Source organism: Durio zibethinus, chromosome 27, assembly GCF_047325235.1.
Source record: "Durio zibethinus cultivar Kanyao isolate XHJ-2024 chromosome 27, ASM4732523v1, whole genome shotgun sequence".
Taxonomy (NCBI): domain Eukaryota; kingdom Viridiplantae; phylum Streptophyta; class Magnoliopsida; order Malvales; family Malvaceae; genus Durio; species Durio zibethinus.
In genome coordinates, this window is record NC_143188.1 from 15,470,090 (window position 1) to 15,493,186 (window position 23,097).

A 23,097-nucleotide genomic window follows, 5' to 3' on the forward strand; every position below is an offset into this window, starting at 1 on the left:
TAATTCATTAATAGAAAATCTCATTAATTTTTGTTCTATGGAAAAACAATCATGCTGTCCCTTTCATATTTGTAATTTCCACATACGTAACTTTCACTTATTCATTAATATTAAGGTTCATTACCATTAAATATAATATTGGTTAATATTTTTATTTGAAATATTGCAAATATGAATCTTTATATTCTAATTTCTTACGATTCAAAACAATATTCATTAACAATATTAAAAACAAAAATAATAAAAAGTACTATACATATGATAAATTCAGTAATAAGTTATTAATATGTTGTTTTGAATTCTCAATGATTAATAAAAAGATTTTGCAAAAAAAAAAATCTAAAAAACACGTTTCAAGATGATTACATGAAGTAATATCTTCATGTAATACATTAAAAATAATAGATATAAAATTATTAACTATATCAACCATTACATTTAATATAAAATTATTATGATAAATAGTATATTAACTAATTTTAGAGAGTGGAGAATTCTTTAGTAATTATTTTTATTGTATGTGTAAGAATAGAACTAGGAATGGCACGGAGTATATATTTATTTTTGAAGTATTTGTATCTAAATTTATTTATTTCTCATAATGTTTGAATCCATTAAATATTTGATTAACTTTAGTTTCAATAATCAAATTTAAATAAATTTAAATAAATATTATCCGTTAAATATTTGAATCGTTAAAATAGTCTATTATTTAAGTTTTTTTGTTAAATATAAAATAAACAAATTAAATTAAAAATTCAAGTTCAATTTTAATAAATAACAAGTAAAGATTGTTTGTTAAGGTTTAAAAGCTTTCACAACTATAAAATTTTACTTATTTTGCTTATGAAAATGGATAATGAATTTGGATATTCAATATTATCTGTTAAAATTGAAATAACTTCAAGTATTGATATTTAAACAGTATTATATAAATCTTATCTAAATTCATCATAGAAGTTAAACTTACTATCAAAAATTATAATTATCCATTTATAATTTTTTTTATCAGAACATAAAGAAATTAGGTAATACCAAATATATGATTATATAATATATATTGCCATCTCTAAATGAAGTCTAAGAGAGAAGCAATTAATCAAATCTAATAGAATGGATGGGAAGGTGAAGGACGGTAAAGCTGAGCTCCTGTCTCCCATTATTTTCTCTGATTTGACATCAATAGACCAGGGAACTGAATGCATGAAAACTCAGTTTCAGCACTTGCACTTTGTTGGCTGGATGTTTCCTGCTTGCTTTCATCTTTTACCCTTGTTTCATTTCATTCATATATACTTTTGCTTTAGATTTTCAGGTTAGGTGGGCAATGTTCTTAATTGCAACATATGTGCTGCCATGTTACAAGATGTTAGGTGGGATTCCAACAAATTAAAAATGCACCAAACGATCATATCCCCTTTTCTTTTAATGCTTATTTGAAAAAAAAAATTGATATATATGAAGAAGTTGATCGAGGATACCAAATGGAGGTTCAGACTTTGAATCGAATCCATTAAAAAGAAGAAACAACTTAGAATTTTCAAAAAAATAATTTCGTATAAATTCATAATCGGTTGTGAAATCAATTTTTTTTTTCAAAAATATTCATTTAAAATATATAAAAAATTATATATAAAAACTAAAATAATATATTATTCATATTACACGATTTTATTCAATTGAAAATTGTCTACTCATAAAAAAAAAAAAAAAGCAGTTAGCAGTTTTTAAAACTTTGATTTTTTTTCTTGCAAATCTGTCGTTGTGTTGCCTAAAACATCGGAAGTTCTATCGTTTTTGAGTTTACGGTGTTTATTATATAATTGTATTTATTAATTTCATGGATGAAAAAAATTAAAAAATTAGAGATGTTGAAAAATTCTCTTTCGAAATTTCTTCTCCTTCCATGTTTGGAGGGGTTCATGAACAACTCACCCATAGCCTTGCATCTTCCTTTGTCCTTAATAATAGAATTGATTTGATTGATAAATCTTTGTAAGATTATTCTTTCAGACAAGTTGATAGATGAGCAAAGTTTAGTGAAAATTTTCATTCTTTTGAGAAAATTAATTTTTTATTTAATTGTTATTTGTACGAATGCATAATATGAAATAAAAAGTGGAAGAAAAGAAAAGATATAATGATAAAGATTAATTTACAAAAGCAAAACTATAAGCCTTATCACCATTGACCCATTATTCATTCCTTAAAATTCAAACTGGACAAGCAATATATATGTCTGTCTTCCACCTATTTTGATTTAACTCTTATAGAAATAGCTCAAACTCATGATTTGTACAAACACGAGGTTGGAAAAACGCATTTGAACTTATCTCTTGAGATCAAGGGAGATATGTAGCTACAATAACAGTACCTAATATGAAGTACTTGTCTATAAATAACGTGTAAGCAAATCTCAAACTCCATAGTTTTCCCTTCATTTTTTCTTTATAGAGAGCCAACAAAAAATGAAGAATCTTCATATCCTAATTTCGCTCATTTTCCCTACCTTGTTTCTCTTCTCATGCTCTATATCTCTTGTGTTATCTTTTTCCCCTCCTGATCTCCAAAACCAATGCCTTCATCACCAGAAATCTGCTCTGCTACAATTGCACCATGATCTTTACTATGCCCCAAATTTTACTTTCTCTTCCAAAGTTGAGCTTTGGGATCCCAACACTGACTGTTGCTCTTGGAAAGGAATTACATGTGATGCTTTGGGTCATGTGATTGAACTTGATCTCAGTTACAAAAACCTTTCAGGCAGCTTTCACTCCATTTTCAATCTCCATCATCTTCAACACCTTAATCTTGCTGGAAACAATTTTAATACTACTCTGTTTCAATATGAGTTTGATAGATTCCCAAATTTAATTCATCTCAACCTTTCAAACTCATGTTTCCATGGCCAAATTCCAGTGGAGATTTCGTACTTAACAAGGTTAGTCTTTCTTGATCTATCTCATCAAGATTCTTGCTATCTACACAATTACCAAATTCTTGACTGGTACGTTGATTTTCCTGACTACCTTCAACAACCTCTGAAACTAAAAAACCCAAACTTCAAGTCATTAATCCAAAATTTGAGACCTCTTACAGAGCTCTACTTGGATGGTGTGAACATTTCAACTCAAAGTAGTAAATGGTGTGAGATCACATCCACAATACTTCCTAACTTGCATGTGTTAAGTCTGTCGAATTGTGGGTTGACAGGTCCATTTTGTTCTTCACTCTCAAGACTTCCTTTTCTTTCCAAACTTTTCCTTGGTAGGAACCCGATCTCTTATTTACCTCCCAATTTGTTGGAAATTTCCTCTCGTTTGGTTTCTCTCAGTTTAGTGAATTGCAATTTGAGTGGGCATTTTCCAACAGAAATTCTCAAGTTACCAAAAATAGAAAGCATTGACATTTCAAATAATTACGCTCTTGGAGGTCAGTTGCCAGAATTTCCATTAAATAATGCTTTACGGATCTTAACGATTTCTTCTACAAATTTCAGTGGAAAACTACCAGAATCAATTGGTAATCTCAAGTTCTTGACAAATTTAAATCTTCTTGAATGCAATTTCTATGGACAAATTCCATCTTCAATTGCAAATCTTACAAACCTTGTGAAACTGGATTTAGGATATAACAATTTCAGTGGTTTAATCCCACCATTTCATAGATCTGGAGTTCCAAATCTTTCTGAACTCTATTTGGATGGGAACCGGCTATCTGGCTCAATTCATTTATCTCTATTTACTCTCCCATCATTGCTTACCCTATTTCTTGCAAGAAATCAATTGGATGCTGAAATTGGTGAGCTGCCCAATGCATCTTCTTCATTGATTGAAACATTGCATTTAGGCTACAATAGTTTTAGTTCCATGAAGCTTGACATGTTCTTCCAACTCAAGAACTTAAGGTATCTTGAGCTTTCCAATATAAGCTTATCAATTGAAAGCAACATCACAAGCCTTGCTTTTCCCCAATTAGAGATGCTATCCCTAGGCTCATGCAACCTCACTGAATTTCCAGAATTCATCAAAACACAAGACAAGTTGGCTTTTCTATATCTTCCTGACAACCAAATCCATGGTTTTGTGCCTAATTGGTTGTGGAAGACTACTCTTTTGAGGTTAGACCTTTCTTTCAATGCGATTGATTTTTCAAAAGAGTTTCCTTTTGGTGATGCAAACTCCTCTTTTCCAATGTTGAGTTACTTGCGTTTACGATTCTGTAACGTAAGGATGTTTCCAGAGTTTTTAAAGAGTCAAAATAGTTTAGAAGAACTTGACCTTTCAAATAACAAAATAAGTGGTGCAGTACCAAACTGGGTGTGGAAGAAAAGTTTGCGAGTTCTGGATCTTTCTAACAATTCTCTCTCATCTTTGGACCAATTTTCACTAAACCAATCTCTAGCTTCTTCACAAGGCTCTTTATCAAGGCCTATTTGCAATTTGAGTCAACTTGAGGCCTTTAATGCATCCTTTAACAAATTAAGCGGGCCAATCCCAAATTGCTTGGGCAATATCAGTTCTCTCAGCTCTTTGGATCTACAAAAGAATAATTTCAGCGGCAGCATACCAGATTTTGCAAAAGCAACCCAATTATATTGGCTTCAACTCAATCATAATAAATTGGAAGGGAAGTTGCCAAGGTCATTAGCCCATTGCACAATGCTCAATGCTTTAAACCTCGGAAACAATACTCTGTATGACACATTTCCTTTGTGGTTGGGAAAATTGCCTTCGTTGATGTTTCTTATATTGAGAGCAAATCGGTTTTATGGTTAAACATGTGAAAAATAATTTTCGAAACTTGGATGTACTAGACATTGCTTTCAATAATTTTTCTGGTCAATTACCGACTGCATTCTTTCAAGCCCCTCGACTAAGGTCACTCAAAATTAGTGGGAATAAACTGGAAGGAAAGTTGCCGAGGTCATTAGCCAATTGCACAAAGCTCGAAGTTTTGGACGTTGGAAAAAATATTATACAAGACACATTTCCGTTTTGGTTGGTGAAATTGCCATCTTTGAAGGTTCTTGTACTAAGAGCAAATAGATTTTATGGTCCAATTAAAATTTCTGAGGATGAAAATGCTTTCCTAGAGTTACACATACTGGATCTTGCTTCCAATAACTTTTCAGATGAGTTACCTGTTGGATTTTTTCAATCTTTGAAGGCAATGAAGATTATGATTGATGGCAACAAAGCTAAGCCAGATTATATTGGAGATGATTACTACCAGGACTCTGTGACAATTGTGAATAAAGGGTTTGAACTTTTTTACCAGAAAATTTTAACCATCTTTGCTTGTCTTGACTTTTCCAATAATAGTTTCCATGGGAAAATACCAGAAGAAATACAAAATCTCAAGTCACTCAAAGTGCTAAACTTGTCCTACAACAGCTTCCTTGGCCCAATTCCTTTAGCACTTGGAAACTTAACTCAACTTGAGTCTTTGGACCTCTCCCAGAACAAACTCTCCGGGAAGATTCCTCTACAGCTTACAAGCCTAACATTTCTTGCAGTATTGAATCTCTCTTACAACCAACTTGAGGGAACCATACCACGAAGCTACCAATTTGGTACATTTTCAAACGATTCTTTCAAAGGGAACCCAAGATTGTGTGGGCCTCCTTTGACAAAGAAATGCAATGAAGTTGGTCACGGAATCCATGGAATGCCATCCCCTAAGGAAGATGCAGATTCATGGGTAGATGGTTTTTGTGATTGGAAAATTGTGTTGATGGGGTATGGTTGTGGATTGGTCATTGGATTATGTATTGGATATACAGTGCTGAATGAATTGGGGAGCAAATGGTTGGATAGGTCTGCATGGAATCCGAATCGAAAATGGAGAAGTTCAGGGTGACTCGATCAAAATTTAAGTTTCAATACCATTTGGTAAGCATTCTAGAATACTTAATAACTCAAAAGTTTTGTTAATGATTCTGTGAACTGTAGCTTAAACAAATAAAATTAATTAAATGCTATCTTATATTGTCATTTATATGCACTAACTAATAATTTACTAAAGTGATTGCATTCGAAATTTAATTTAAGAACGTTTCAACTGTTGATGTCTCGTTCCCTTTTTGAACTTGGTAATGCTTTTCAAACTAAAAACAAAACTTGCCTGCAGACTAGGATTCCTTTGAATTTCCTAACCTCATTTTACAAATGAAAATTAATTTTCAAAGTTAGTGATTTGTATAAGACCTGTGGGTGACTGGTATTTTGAGTTAGATTGGGCTGTCAGCCATTTTAAGAGCAAAGTTTTGGCATTTATTTTCCTTAGATTGGCTTGGAATGCTCACATATATTTTATTTGGCAGGAGCACAATCAAAGGATGTTTGGTAGGCCATCTAGAGATATAGAAGCTATTGTTTCAGCTATTAGAAGTTCGTTTTGGCTTAGATTCAATAACAAGATTGCCGTCTCCAGTTCCTCTCTGCCTCTTCAACAACAAAAATCGTCTCTGAATGTTTTTGGCCCGGTGCTACGGTACCTTGTGTCTCAGTTCTTTCTCTTATGCTCGCCTAAGATGATTGGCGGTACGTCTAGTGGTATTGTGCTTGTCTTCTGTTCTGTCAATTGGGTGGTGTTTTACTGCTGAGTTAAAGGGTTCCCCTGTTGTGTAACTCTGTTTTTATTAATAAATTTCTGGCTTAGCAAAAAAAAGATTGTGTCTGAATTGGGAACTGGTTCCTTGATGTTGCTTAGTTTGATTACTTTGCAAAAGTTAGATTGTTTTGTTTATTAGTTTGCTTTATTTGCTTGTTCTTGAACGTTTGTAACATTTTGATAGCTTTCTGTTTACTTGTAGCATGTCTATTACTTTCTTTGGATTAATAAAAATCATTTATCCAAAAAAAATTCTTAATGAAAATCTTATTATCTTTTAAGCTCTTTATTATTGTTATATCTAAGTGGTAATGTCAGCAGCCACATAGTAGGTCTTACACATGAAAGCCCAGTTTGCTATGTCATCATCTAAGAGGCATAAAAAGTAGAACCAAACCAAACAGGTGATTCACTACTGAACTTTCTTTACTCACTTTAACCGCTTCTTACTCTCTCATTTACTTGCTTCTGGTCTAACTTACTAACTGAAGTTGAGCGTTGGAGAATGACTCAAAATAACATCTTCGGCACGCTGACTTTCTACTCTGTGACAGGTCACACATACTCTCCTTCTCAACCTCCAGTAAAACTTTCGACTATCAGACCAGGAATTACATCAACAATATCAATTATTCAACTCAACTACTTGCAGTGCAGGAATTTGATATAAGCCTACCACTTTAACTGCCAATACTAGAAGTTACATCTCCTACCACAGAAAAATCTTCACAGACCAAGCTCAAGCTAAGATGCTTTATTCCCGTATTAACTGCTACATCACCATAGAGAAAAAAACACTGAAAAGAAAAGAACAAAGCTTCCAGTTCCAGGTATCAAGCTCGACAATTCCAAACTAACTTCGATAGTATTTCACTGTCCCTGACAACTATAGATTTCACTATGGCGAGAAAGATTGAAATATTTCCTTTATTATTTTCTTCAACTTTAATCCCATCTCATCCTTTGTTTCTTTGTTTCCGCACTCCCACAGACAAAAATGGTTTGTTGTAAGCTCTATTGCTATGTGATTGATTTGCATGTAGAATATACCTTGACTAAACAAAAACATGAGGGCAATACGTTCAGTAACTTACATATACTCACTTCTCTAGAATTCCATTGAATCCTTTCAGTAACTTATTCTCTATCTAATAGAAATAAAGCGTCATAACTAATTAGCCAATATTCACATTGATGTGCTACATGTTCGATGTAGCCACTAATCCATAATTAAATGAAGTTATAGAAGACATGCTATGTTTCAATCACTGGTCATTTTATAGGCAGGTTTTTTCTCTAGTGGTCAGCTTGATGCTGTAAACCAGGAAGGTTGTCAAGCCTTCTGATATTTAGCCTATTTTGAGTATTAGCTCAGAATTTATGTTTAGAAGATTGGTGCAGGTAAAAAGATATTTGATCACTTTGGGGTTAACAAAAGCCACGTTGGACAGAGTGACTATGCATATATGAAGACTTTGCTGCTAGAGGCTTTCTCATACAACTGTCCTCATGCAGCCCTAAGTTCTTGCTCATTTGAATCCTTCTCTAACTAGAATTGTAAGCATCAACTAGAAAAGTACTTTATTCTTATGAATTCGGTCATTTGAAAATTTTACAGGTAAAAAAGAAAACAAAAACTCATGCTAAAAAAGAAAATTTTGGAGGGAAAAAAGGAAACAAAAAAGATTACTATTTCTTGAGTTTAAGTTTAGGTTTGCTAGCTAATTTCACTTTTTTTTTTCTGAAGGCAGGAACCGTATTTTTCCAGCAAGAAAACCGATCATTAATGTTTTCTATGCTTTGGACTTGGACAGCACAAAAAATCACAGCTTCCATTAGCCGTCCCTACCCAATTGAAACTACCTGCAATCCAACATTCTTAAACTCTTTGAAGTAACATCCTAGATCCTACCAGTATGTGTTATCGAGACCTGGATTCCTCTCTGATCAAGTTGAATTCTTGGCCATTACGAAGGTAGAAGAAATGCTAATACTGGATTGCACTGCTATCTCTAGGTAGAAGAAATGCTACTTCATGGGTAAAAGGCAGCAATAGGGTTTGTTGGCATATCAGGAAAGCCAATTTTGTATATAAATTACAAGTTTTACAACTGTCTACTCATTCAATTGTTTTTGACAACTCTTGGAACTTCATGTAAAAACCTAATTCTTACTCTGCTTAATACAATCACTCAACTCATAAGTCAGTTGTGGAATGACGCAGAAAAAATGCTTACCTAAATACTAATGCACATGCCTGCAGCAACAATGATTTTAAAGAGCTCATCATTCCAAAATTCCCCCAAGCTCAAGCAGGGAAATGATTTCATTTAATAAGGTATTCAGACAAGTGAATCTTCCACTACAACACTAAACAAAGAAATAAAAGTGTTCATGGCAGCAGGAGTTGAAGCAAAGCATCAATGGATACGTATCTCATGAGCAGTATTGAAAATGCCGAGGGTGGGTTAGTTACATACAAAGCATTTCTTATTCTTTGCATGATGCTGAAAAACCAAAAGATGCAGTTGGCTATTTAACATTGGAATGAGAATAAAAATGTATATATACTGACATGAGGCACCAAAAGTTGATGATGTAAAGTTAAAATATTCCTATTTCTATAGCTGAAAAACAGTTGGTCCACATAAAATATTATTTGCTTGTAAGTAACCAAAAAAGTTTTGCACCTAAGTAATGCATTAACAACAAATGTAACAAAAACTAATAGATATTAACCTAGCACAAAAAAGATATTAAAAAAATTAATCTACATGAAAAGGCATATGCGGCTACCTTTTAAGCACAATGCTCGCAGAAGTAGTGCTTGCACTTAGTAACAACAGGATCCACAAAATGCTGCAGGCAAATAAAACATGCAAAGGGCAATGAATCATCATCGTCATCATCACTCTGGCCTACCCCTGCCTCATCATCATCATTGCCACCCAAAGCCAGATTTCTCCTCCTTGCTTTCTCTGCTTCTTCCCAGTCCTTCTCTAACTGCCATACAGACTTGTAATCTCCACGATCATGCATAAACTTACATGAATCTCCATAACCACAGTAACCAGTTTCTTTGTAGTCTTTACAGATGTCAGGCTGATAATCAAATCTTGCTGTAACCCTGATGTGGGCAGAAGCCCTAAGACGTCCATGTGAGCCACCAGCTTTCTCACTGGCAACTGTTTGCTCTCTTCAAAACCCAGCCTTATGATCCACATAGCTATGCATTCCTTTATACAACTTCTCTGCCCCAAAACTTGTGTCTTTTGCCTTCAAAGCCCCATCTGCTCGTTTAAGAAATTTTTTCATGTATGGCGCAAGCATATTTTGTAAACTCAGTCTCAGTTTCTAAGGTTGCTGTACCTCTGCTATCATTTTGAACTTGAATTTCCTTCGAAGACTCAAATTGAAAAATCGGTTTGTCAGATTCTGTATTTGATTCAGTGGGAGCAGCACTCCCGGAGGATCCAGTTGAAAAGCATAACATATTGTCAGGCTTCAAAGCCTTTTTCTGATTGTGCAACAGAGATGTGCCATTTCTGGAGTCTTCATCTTCATTTAGTGTCCTTTTCCTTATGTTTTTGCCCTTTGTTGGCTTCCTAAAGAAATTGCAAACTGAAAAATCAAAGAGTTAGCTTTATAAGTAAATACACATATACACCTTTAAAATGAATAAAAAATGGAACATTTTACGTTGTTCAGATTGTTGAGGTTCTGTTTCAAATTGCTGAGGTTCTTTTCCTGGATACTGGGGCTCGCTTGAATCTGTCATCTTAACAGAAACAAGAGCAAAGGTTTTATAGGGTCCTTGCTTCGAGCAAGATGAACTTCAAATCATTTACGACTGTTGTTCAATCACTTGAAAGAAGGTTCCAAACTGAGTCAAAATCCTTATTAATTTTAATTAAGGTAATGAATGATACAAGATCAACACACTAACTTGTGTCATAACTAAATTTCCGTAGATAAGATCAAGATTTATCTCATGAAAGGCTAAATGCTCAATTTTTTACCCAAACCATAAATTTCTATTGATGTAAGAAAGTGAAGGAATTAAATTTTTTATACTAATCACAAAATATTTACAGTACTCACCTGAACAAGAAGTCTAAAGTGCGATGCCCAATATATTTACTTTCACCGATGATTGACTAATCGGAATTGAAATTACTGAACAAGAAGAGATCGTCCTTCGTTAAATATTGCGTTCACCATTCCAACACTTACAAATGAAATGACGCTAAAATAATAACTGAATACATCTTTCAAAACTTAAGAGAAATATAAGATCTTATTGGCTGGTCATACTGCTTGCAGAGCTTCAAAAACAGCTCCGCAGAAATGTACAAGCCTTTCTGGACTGGAAAGATTGAATGATATTCAAAATCGCATGGTCAATTTACTAGAGAGCCCATATATTGTGGAACAACAACATGCATTAATGGCTTGGGAGAGGTAAATGTCTATAGCCTCAGTATTTGATCGAAGCTATTCTCTCCCTTGCACTCACTAACAGGGATTTAAATAGCAATCGTGGTCACGTTTTCGATCGCGTAGCATTTGTTATGTTTTTGGATATAACGGAAATAATTGCGGTCACTGCGGTCATCACAGTCGTGAATTTTTTTTTTTTGCATAATTTATTATAAAATGTAATAATTATAATTATAATTATAATTATAAAAACTCTTATTCAATGATTTTAAAAATAGTTAATGACACTCTATGTTTTTTATTTTCTAAAAAAATTATTCACAATTTTATTTAGATTATAAAAAGCATTCATATTTGGTTTATCCATAAAATTTTTCTTGGCCAAGTTCATATTCAATATTAATTCTAGACAAATCAAATATTAACAAAACATAATATGTTAAATACCAAGCATTTAATTTAATAAAATTACAAACTTAAAAATATAATAATTTCAAATTTCATCAACTACAATTATTGATACATATTTTAAATTTTACCACATGGTAGAATGACGAGGAGGATCAGATTCTCTATCTTCACTTTGAGAGCCAAGTTGACTCTATCTCCATCCCTGAGGCCTTTGTTCTTGATACATTTGAGGTGGAGGATATATTTGAGGATGACACATTTGTGGTGGAGGGTATATTTGTGGTAACTGATACATTTGAGGTGAAGGATATATTTGAGGAGGTGGAGGATACATTTGAGGTGGATGATAATCATATGGAGGTGGATAACCATGAGGAGGTCGAAAATTAAGTTGTTCTGGTGGATAGTAATGTCTTTGAGTACTAGCAGATGATTCACTATACTCAAAGTTACTAGAATTTGGTCTCTCACCTGAAGATGAAGAACCTCTAGAAATTTCATAGTGGTGCTTCTTTGCTTTTCCTTTTGATCGAGCTATACATGCACTTTGACCCTCACTGGATTTAGCAAATGGATTTCCTCCATATTTTACCATATTAATGAAAAGTCCACCAATAGCAGCAAGCCCAAATTCTCCTCCAAGTGGGCTGTAAGGTCGATTTGCATCCATATTATCACCAAAATTCGCACCATCACCATCACCGTCATCATCTGGACTTAAACCACCACCATCATAACTCTGACTTGGTGTTGGACTTGAACTTGAATGAGACACATTCCTTTCTTGAGATTGACATGATCGTTCAACATTCATTTCATTATCAGAATTATCTGCAGGCAACCAATCAGAGTTTTGACCATCTAATAGAGGATTTTCTTTTTCTTGCAGCCATTCTGTTAGTGGATCATCATCTTCAAAAATATGGTCAAGGCTAATAGGATTAAAACTATTATTTATTTCATCAATGCTCATTCTTTTCTGATGTCTCATCCTCAACCTCATGTTATAATAGGTATATACAAGTTTCTGGAGTCTTTCAAACTTCAATCTGTTTCTTGCTTTGATGTGAATATAGCTAAATGTGCTCCAATTACATTCATAATTTGATGTAGATATTGTTTGACTAAGCACTTTGATTGCTAGTTTTTGTAATTCAGGAACACAAGTGCCATATATCATCCACCACTCAGCTGTATAAAATTATTTAAATTAAATTTCAATAGGCTATACAATTAAATAATATAAATAAATTATAATTATTTAACTTACTATTTACTTGGATTCATTTGCTTCCAAGCTCTTTGTGCTTGTGATTACCAAATGTTTCATGCTTGTCTCAAAATAATAACGACTACGTCAATTGAAAATACAATAATAAATGAATAAATAAAAAATAATTTAATTTTTAATACATAAAATAAATGTTAAAGTTATAAAATAATATTAAATACTAATCTGATTAATCATTCTGATTTGAGTATCTATCGAAGGTTCTAATCTTTCAATAACTGCTTTTATACCTTCTAATGTTTCCTTAAATACATTTGCAGAATGTTCCACTCCAAATTGAAATTGTGGATTTAGATAGTAACCTAAACATAATTTATAACAATATTATATTAAAGTAATAAAAAATAAATATATAAGCAATTTAAGTATAAAAAATAAACATATTTTTTAAATATCATCTATATTCTTGGTTTACTTACCAGCTGAATGCAAGTCAGAGTGCATGAAACTCCATTTATTGTCAATAATCTTTTCATATTCAGCAGAATAACGACAAGTTTGTTGAATTGCTTGTTTAGCTCTATCCACAGCATCGTAAATAAGCCCATTGTTGGTTTTTAATCACCATCCACAAGGCGCAACACTTTTACCAAAGGCTCATAAACTTTTATTATATCGCCTGCTTTTTTTCAAAAATATTTTTCCAAAATTATTTTCTTGGCTTCATAAGCAGGTCATGATTTTTGTTGTCCCCATTTTGAATCTTTAAATTCCTATATATTCATTAATAAATTTTTAGAGTAATATATTTTAAATTAATATTTTAAAACAATAATATCATAAAAAAATGCTAGATTTAAATAGTTGTACTAATTACTAAGTACTAACTTTTGAATTGAACATCTCTCTTAAACTTTGCTTTTGCCTCATTATTTCTTCTAATTGTATGAAATGAGTGGCAAATCGAGTAAGAGCAGGACAAAGTATTTGCTTCCCTTGTGTATATTTCTTCATCAAATTAACAGTCCAAATGTGATTGTATATAAAACAAGTCACTTTCTTTGCATCATCCAAAACCTTTGCCACATTTTTTTTCTTCCCAATATCTTCAAGGCACAAGTCCAAACAATGAGCCGAACATGCTGTCCAATACAAATGTTTTCTCTTTTCCATTAGTCTTTTTCCTGCGGCCTTAAGTGCTGCCTCATTATCAGCGACTATTTGAACAATGTATTTTTCTCCAATTTCTTTCACAACTTCACCTAATAATCTGTAGTAAAAGTTTGCATCTCTACTATGAACACTTGAGACATTTACAGATTTCCAAAAAATGGTCCCTTTACTACAGTAAACAAGGAAATTAATGATATGCATTTGATTCAAACTATTGGTCCAACCATCACACATCAAAGTGACACCCAATTCATTCCAATAAGCTTTTACTCCATTAACCCATTCATGAACTTGTTGATACTTAGACTCTAAATACACATCTGAGACCTCATAAGGTGTTAGAAGTCTTACATGTTGGCCAACTTCTGCTGCCACAGAAATCAAATTATGCAACCATGGAGAATTTGCTAATTGAAAAGGAAGTCGATCATATATCAAAAATTTTGATACCGATTCACCCATTTTTCTTCTTAATGTCTTTAGAAATGAATCACTTACTTTTGGTTGTCTTAAACTTTTACTTCTAACCAATTCAAGAATAGCTCCCCTTAATGAAAATTCAGACTCATTTGGAGTTGATTTCATTATTCTTTCTTCAAAATATTCAGCAACTGAACCATGAGAGCTTCGTCTTTCTTCATATATGTTACTCCAACCACTAGTTCTTTGTCTGAATTCTTGTCTTATGTGCCACTCATGTTGTGATTGGATACTATATCGCACGGCTTGTCTAGTAGCAATGTCTTTATCAATAAATCCTTCATAATCATCTTTCCCTCTTAACTGTGATAAAAATTCATTTTTTCTCCTTTTGTTGTCAGTTTTTTTTTATTTGCTTTCTTGAAGGAGTTTCATCATACTTTCTCTTACTATACTTATTAATAATATAGTTAAAAAAAAAGAGAAAATTAGTTGCACATGTTTATGTAATTTTATAATTTTTATTAAGAAATTAACAATAATATTTTCAAAGAAATTAAAAAAATATAACATACCAGTAACGTTAGGGCATGGTGCAACATTACCAGTTTTATGAGCAATGTGTTCTTTGAAACATGTTATTCCTCCTTTTACAACTTTACCACAAAGTTTACATGAAACATTTCCTCTTGTATTTGATACAGGTGTTCCAAAATGCTAACCTATATCATCACTTTGCGTGCCCTCTACTCCTTTACTCGAAAACTCTTCACGTAGTAGCATACTTATTATTTTGTATAAAAACAAAATAAACTTATATTTAGAAATATTAATATTACTTATTACATCATTAAAAATTGATTTTATGCTAAATTTTTTAATTTTTAGTTTTTAATCTTAAGAATATTATTAAATAACTTAATCTTTTTGATACACTAATTGATATTAATTTTTTGTATCACAAATAACTTCAAATAATTATATAATAAATAAAATCTTCAATAATTACACAAAAATAATAAGAATTAATCTAATATCAAAAGAATTGACAACAATATAAATATCAAAATAACAAAAAAAATTATTAAATTTCATATACAAAATTATAAATTAATATCTAACACAATCAAAATATAATATTTAATTTTAATTAATTTTCGTCTAACTTATATAAAAAATTTATCAATAATTTTCATCTACAATCTCTATGTAAATCATATTAAATTATTAATCTCTTAATTTTTTTTAATTATAAATCTTCAATCCCTCTAATTAGATTTTATCTAAAAAAATTTCAAAAATTAAAAGTTTTCAAACTTATATTTTAATAAAATTTTCAAACCTATATTTTTTATTTTTTAGTTTTTAATCTTAATAAGAGTAATAGATTATAAAATGCTAAATTTGTTAAGTAACTTAATTTTTTTGATACACTAATTGATATAAATTTTTTTTTATCACAAACAACTTTTAATAATTATATAATAAACACAATCTTCAATAATTACATAAAAATAACAAGAATTAATCTAATATCAAAAGAATTGACAATAATATAAATATCAAAACAATAAAAAAAATATTAAAATTCAGATACAAAATTATAAATTAATATATAACACAATCAAAATATAATATTTAATTTTAATTATTTTTCATCTAACTTATACAAAAAAATTTATCTAAATTTTTCATTTAAAATCTCTATATATATTAAATTATTAATCTTTTTTTTTAATTATAAATTTTCAAAATCACTAATTAAATTTTATCTAAAAAATTTTCAAAAATTAATTACAAAATTAAATAAAAAAATTCAATCCCACCCTCCAAACACCCCACCACACCCAATCCCTCCCCACCTCCATCAATCCCTCTCCACCTTCCCCCAGCATCACACCACACCCAATCCCTCCCCACCTTCCCCTCCAACACCCCACCACACTCAATCCTCCCCACCCCATCCAATTTCTCCCCACGTGCCTAATATCTCAAATTTGTTTAATTCTTTCTAGCAAACGGCAAACCTTCTAGAAATGCTAATACTCTCTTCTGTTCATCTTCTTCTTCGTGCTGCCTTATTTGGCTTTCCAGAATTTTCTTCTTATCTTTTTTTTTTCATCTCTCATTTTCTCTCGCATTCCTTTATCACTATCACTTGCTGACTTGCCTAGTATCTACAGATATCTCATTCGTCTTTCAAACTCTCACAATAGATCATTTTATAGAAATTTTACAAAAAAAAAAGTAATTTAACTTTCTTTTCTTACCTTATTTGATTTTGAATATTAATTGAAAACTTGAGGCTGATTTGAATTTGAATGCCGAAAATGCCGATTGAATGGTTGAAACTTGAAATAATTGATCTGTTTTCTAGCTCGTTTTTAAATTTATTTTGATGATAAAGATCTGAGATTGTGAGCTTTATTTTTTGCTTTGGCTTTTACTTTTACTTTTGTAGGTTTATTGTTTTATTCTGCAAACTTAAAATTTTATTTTTTTCTTGAACTATTAGATCCGTGAGTAGAAAAACGGAATAGCGACAATAACAGTTCGTTATTGCCGCTATTGCTCGTTACGCCGTTATTTTGCGACCGTTACTTTCCGTTTTTGCTGTGAATGAATTTCTCAATCGCTTTTTATCTAGTAATGGTGGCGGAGGGTGACACTACCGCAATTTTGTGGCCGTTATTCCGCTATTAAACCGTTATTTGAATCCCTGCACTAAACCACACACACTCACACACAGAGGTTCAAGCCTACATGGTAACATATGCAATCCTAAGTTAAAACACAACCTTTGGTGATCTGCAAAAGTCCATACAGATAGAAATTCAGATACAATAATTCTAAAACAGAGCATAAGATTGATTTCACAAAAATATTTAAACTCAAAAGCTGTTCCTTTGCTATCCAATAGTATTTGACAATTCAAAGGAACATAAAAGAGGAAAAGAAAATAACAGCACTAGTGCAAAAACATTATTCCTGTTTTACTGAAACAATTGAGCAGAGATTATCGAACTTATCGAACATGTTGGGGTAACTAGCATCGAAATAGTCATATATTCCATTCTTCAGAATCCCAAGAGGGTGTTTATTCCTTATGTGGAGTTACATTCCCAGTTTTGAAGAAATTGTATCCGGAACATTGTTTGTTGGATCATCCCTCACCACATCTACAATCCCACCATCCAAACAAAACTAAATCATTCCTAAATTACGAAAACACAGAAAGTCATGAATCAAATTTCACCAATAACAAAATATCAAAGCATATACCATGCAAATATTCAAACCAAAAAACTAAATAATAGATTTTGATTGCCGATGCTTTCAATCAATTCATGATATTCCAAGAAAGGTGTGATCTACCTCGACTAATCATCTTATATATAAATATATATATATATATATATATCTTCCATTCCAAAACATACCAAATCGAAACACCATAAATTGAACTTCCTTATCAAATACAACTTGAACACACACAAAGGGCATGTTTAAAAAAGCATCAACGTATAAATGCAATTAACTTTTGCCAACCCAGATTTAAACACGGGATAAAATACCCATTACTCTTAACAATTTACTAGTCATAGTCAAAATGCTATATCTGCAAATACTGAAATGGCTCGGTTCGTGAAAAAAGTCAATAAAATCAATAACAGCAAAGTCCATGTTCATAAAAGTAGCAATTTTTTACCATCTTTAGCAATTCTGATTCCACCAAGCTCTAGCATTGAGGAAGCCACTGGTTGTTTCCACTTTTTCATAGTAGAAAGAGAAGCAGCAACAGAAGAAGAAAAAAAGGGTAAGAAAAAAGTGAAGCGTTTTAAACCATTTATGTGGCGAAAAAGGGGGGCAGTTGAATGAGCAGTTGAAACTACTGCCATAAAGCCTTTGTTTTCTGTTTCAGAATACTGGATTCAGTGAAGAGAAGAAACAAGGATTAGTCAGTTTGGGCCTGATTCGTTTCAAAGGCGCGAAAAAATAAAAAATACGCTAATTATGTAAAGTAAAAAAAACTTTACTCATGGGACGCGCGTTCGACCCCAGCAACCTAACTATTAGTTAATTTCAAATTTTTATCAAAATATATAACATATATTTTGTTAGAGCAAAGCTCCTGCCAGCAAGGCTGGGGAAACAAAATAAATAAACCAAAAAACTATTTAAAGAATTGAGAAATAAAAAATCCATTAAAAATTATAATGAATATTTTTATTTGACTCAGATCAAGTATTGAATATTTTAATTCGACTCAAATGATTTTTGATTCATTAAATTAAAAAAATTTAAATCAAACTTAATTATATTTTTATTAATTTTTATACAAATTTTATTCTTTATAAAATAAATATAATTTTTATTTTAAAATAAAGAGAGATTAAGTTACACCAAAAAAGTTTTATATTTTTTTAATAATTGATTTCAATTGATCCAAAAGATTAAATAAATAAATAATTTAATCTCAATTTTCAAATCAATTAAAATCAATAATTAAAAAAATATATAAAATTAAAAATTTTTATAGTGATACAAGTTAATCATTCTCTTTAAACAATATATGAAAATAATAGTAAATAAAATTTTAAATCAGTAAATTAAACCTAATCAATAAAATTCAATGCAAATTAATTCAATTTAAAAAAATCATTTCAAATTTGGATTAACTTTTGAAAAATAATAATACTAAATATTAATAAAAATAATCAATCCGATTTCTTATCAGTCCAACTTGCTAGACACAGTATTTGAAATCGGACCAATAATCAAAACCTCCGGTCACTGATTTAATCTGTCTGACTGGTTTGATTGATGGATCCAACATCATCCATAATTAATTTTTGAAGCGTTTTCAAGAAAATAGGGGAAAATAAGGTAGAATCAGAAAATATTTAGAAAACTTAAAAAAAAAAAAAAAAACTGCCCTTTTGAGGCACTGTCTCTAATATTGTCATCAACGTAAATTAATCTTTCGCTAAAAAAAGTTTAGTTCACACTCAACCTTTTTTTTGCGCAACATTTTAACGGTGGAGAAAGGTCCCATTATATAAAGTTGTGGTGTAAGTACGAGCAGAGCATACCCATAAAAATAATATCAAAAAATAATATTATGAATGATTTTAAATTATAATAAAATTTTAATATTATATTTAAATTTTAAAATTTTTTAATTTGATATTTAAGTTATAAATTTATTAATTAATTTAAGATTTATTTTTAACGTAATTAATTTAAATATTATATTAAAAATTTTTAAAATTTAAATATCATATTAAACATTTCACTATAATTTAAAAATTATTCATAAAATTAACTTTATTAAAAGATTATATTTTCTATGCAGGGCATACAAAATAAAGAATGGGATCAATGAAAATTATTAATTTTATTTATTATTTTATGTGATTTAATAACTTAGTTTTATTCATATTGTAATTTAAGATGTATTAAAATCATATTATTAAAAAGGAATTGTAAATGGTTCAAAACAAAAACATGAGTGCATCACTGCTTTTGATCTAACAAGGGAAGAATTCTTGGATATCCCTACACCAATAGCTGATCATCATCTTATACATGGGTATAAATTGGTTTTGTATACGGACGCAAAGGCTAGATTGCCGTGTTCAGAGACACCTCAAATATTAAAAGAAATTAAAAGAAAAATTTTCTAAGGACATCACCAAAATTTTTCCTTAACATCATTTTTATCGATATAATTTGATAAATCCGTCAAAATAAAATTTAATATTACTAACAATGATTATTGACTGAATGATTATTTAATTATATATAATTAAAAAATTATGTATTTGATGATATTATAATGATGTAATTATAATTTTTTTTAAATATGAGAATTTTAGACAATTGTAATAATATAGTATTATAATATTTTAAATTTGTATTAATAATTTATATATATTTATGAGTGGACACTCCGGAAAAAAAATCCATTACTGTGTATAGAGAGAGGATATCTTTGCATGGTGCCTTTCACACCAACATACCAAGTTTAGGTAATGGAAATATATGGCGAAAAATAGCCTTGGAAAGGAATCATTTAACCTTGAATTACAATAGTTAATTGAAACCATTGAAGTTTCCAAAGAGCGAAGAAGCTTTGTGTGTTTTTTTTTTTATATAATCTTTACTTCCATTAGAACTAGATTTGCGTTTTTCGCAAGATTATTTTTTTTAATTATATTTTAAATACAAGAGAAGTAAAGTTTTTATATTAAATTTTAATGAATGATAATATATAGATAAATGTAGGTGTATTTATTCTTTAATAGATATTACAACTTAATTATATAAATATAGTTTTTATTAAATTATAATATTAAATAATATTTTTATTAATATAATATATAAATATAAATTTAATAAATAATTAAATATATTCTTTTATATATCCAAATGACAATCGGGATAGAACATATCAATCTGATCCTGACTTGACTTAAATTGTTTAAAGAGATAAAAATTAACTCAATTGTTATTTTTATAAAACCTATCAAATATAAATTATTTTATCATCATTATATTTATTGACTTTTTTCTTTACAAAATTTATCTCATAAAAAATTAAAAAAATGACTAAAAAACCAAATGGGATGACAAATAAATTTATTAAATTAAAATATTAAAAAAATATCTTTAATAAAACACATATATAAATATAGAATTAAATAAATAATAAATTTTTTATTTTTTATATATACCAAAGATGAACTATAATACCAAAAATCTTACTCTTTTTTGAGTTCGATTTTTAAAAAAAACCTCTATCCAATTATCTTGAATTAAAAGAATGTTCACCAATTGAATTGGAACCAATCGAAACCCATCATATATAGGTTATTTTGTCATTTTTATTTCAATTGACTTTTTTTATTACAAAATTTATCTAATAAAAAACTAAAAGTAAAAAAATTTTAAAAGAAAAAAGGAAACCCCAAAAATTAGAAGCTTTAAAAAAAAAGAGAAAGAGAGGTATCATCCGAACAAGATGAAGCAAAACACTTTAAATTCATTTTTAAACCAATTCTATTTTCTAAAAAAAAGAAAAACCCTGACCCAATCTTAATTTAAAAAGTATACACCTATGCTGGATTGATACAAAACAAAATCAGTCAAATACATATTATTTTATCATCCTTACTTCTATTGACTTTTTTTATAAAAGTTATTTCACAAAAAAATAAAATAAAAAGTAAATACCCTCTCTTTCTTTTATTCTCTACAAAATTAATAAAAATTAAAAAAAGAAAAAATTAAAGTGTTGGAGGAAAGGAGGAGTGGCATGTGAACACACTCTCTTTCTTTCATTCTCTACAAAATTAGTTGTATAGATTAGCAGTCGCATGATTAAAAAAGTATGTGTATGTCATTTTCTCCTATTTCCTTCCCTAATCTCAATATTTGATGCAGTGATGATGTTGCTATTTTGTATTTTTTTTTATCTTCTTGGATTGCTCTCATGAAACTTCATGGAAGTGAAGATAGAGTTTCAATAGCCGGCAGCCAAACCCAACTCTAATGACAGCTGCATGCCCTTTTTTCCTTGAAAAGGAATAGAATATGCTTTATTGTTGATGCAACGAATCAACACTGAACAACATTTATTATGTGATATATTATTCGTCCTGGGATCCGTAGGTCTACCTTAGTGATTTTGTTCTTTAAGGAAAATGCATTGATAGACAAGAAAAAAAAAAGGCAGACGTATTAATTAAATCAATTATTTATTGCAAATATAACACTTATTTACTTCAATAATAAATGGTAAATCAAGTAATAGTCTTCCTTTATATGAAAGCAACAAGTTGTAATCTGTTGGATCATTCAAGCTCCCCTATAATTATTAAATCATTTAAATATCATACTTGTCAATTTTTTATCTTTTAAAGCCTTCATTTAAAAAAAAAAAAAAGAAATAATGACAGCAAAATTTTTATGTTGAAAATGATAACGAAAAACAAATTATTTTTTTCCCAATTATGACTTTCTCGGCAGTTCAATATGTATTGTGTATATATGTTCCAGGAATCTGTTTTAAGTATAGATATTCTTGTGTAGAATTGCTTAGATAATTTGCATCAAACTATAGTGTTATAAATTAACGTTATTCCAAAAGGTGTGAAAACTACCATGTTAATTGACTTTTTTATTAGATTTGCTCATTTATGCATTAATGTCGTATTTATTTTATATTAAATATATATAAAATATAAAAATTATTATGTCATAATTTATATCAACACATGAAATATAAAATAATTTTTTTTTTTATTTTTATCAAACTCATACTATTTTTGTTAAAATATTAAATTGTATTACTTTTATTACTTGTTTTAAATTATATTACTGTATTATGTTTAACATTGTCATATTTAAATTTTATCATCTATTAATATATAATAATTAAGTATTTGCACTTAAAAAATAAGAAAAAAAATTCATTGACCAAATTCATTACAAGTTACTTAATCGACCGGCCAGATTTTTTTATCTTGACGGGCTCTGATTAGTTTATTCATTGGCTGTTTCCTAGCAAGTGTTTAATCATAATCTCTGCATTTAAAGCAAAATGTGAGACTAAAAATATTGCGTGTGGCTAACCATTCTACAAAGTAATCATCAAATTAGTTAATTAGGTATTTTGATGAGTGAATAGGTTGCATATTTAACCCTTTTATGCGCATTTAAATCATTTTCTTAGTACTAAGCTAAAAAAACGAATATTATGGTTTTTGAAATCAACAAAAACATATTTTTTTAGATTACTAATT

The 23,097-nt window shown here is 29.9% G+C and overlaps 1 protein-coding gene across 1 annotated transcript; it reads left to right on the forward strand.

Moving 5' to 3' along the window:
* Window positions 1-2,425: 2,425 nt before the first annotated feature.
* On the forward strand, window positions 2,426-6,672 carry LOC149511029 (receptor-like protein 7). Its single transcript, XM_089756040.1, is given in 3 exon segments — window positions 2,426-4,774; window positions 4,776-5,894; window positions 6,326-6,672. Coding segments are annotated over 2 exon segments (3,393 nt in total). The 5' UTR covers window positions 2,426-2,468; the 3' UTR covers window positions 5,863-5,894; window positions 6,326-6,672.
* Window positions 6,673-23,097: the final 16,425 nt, after the last annotated feature.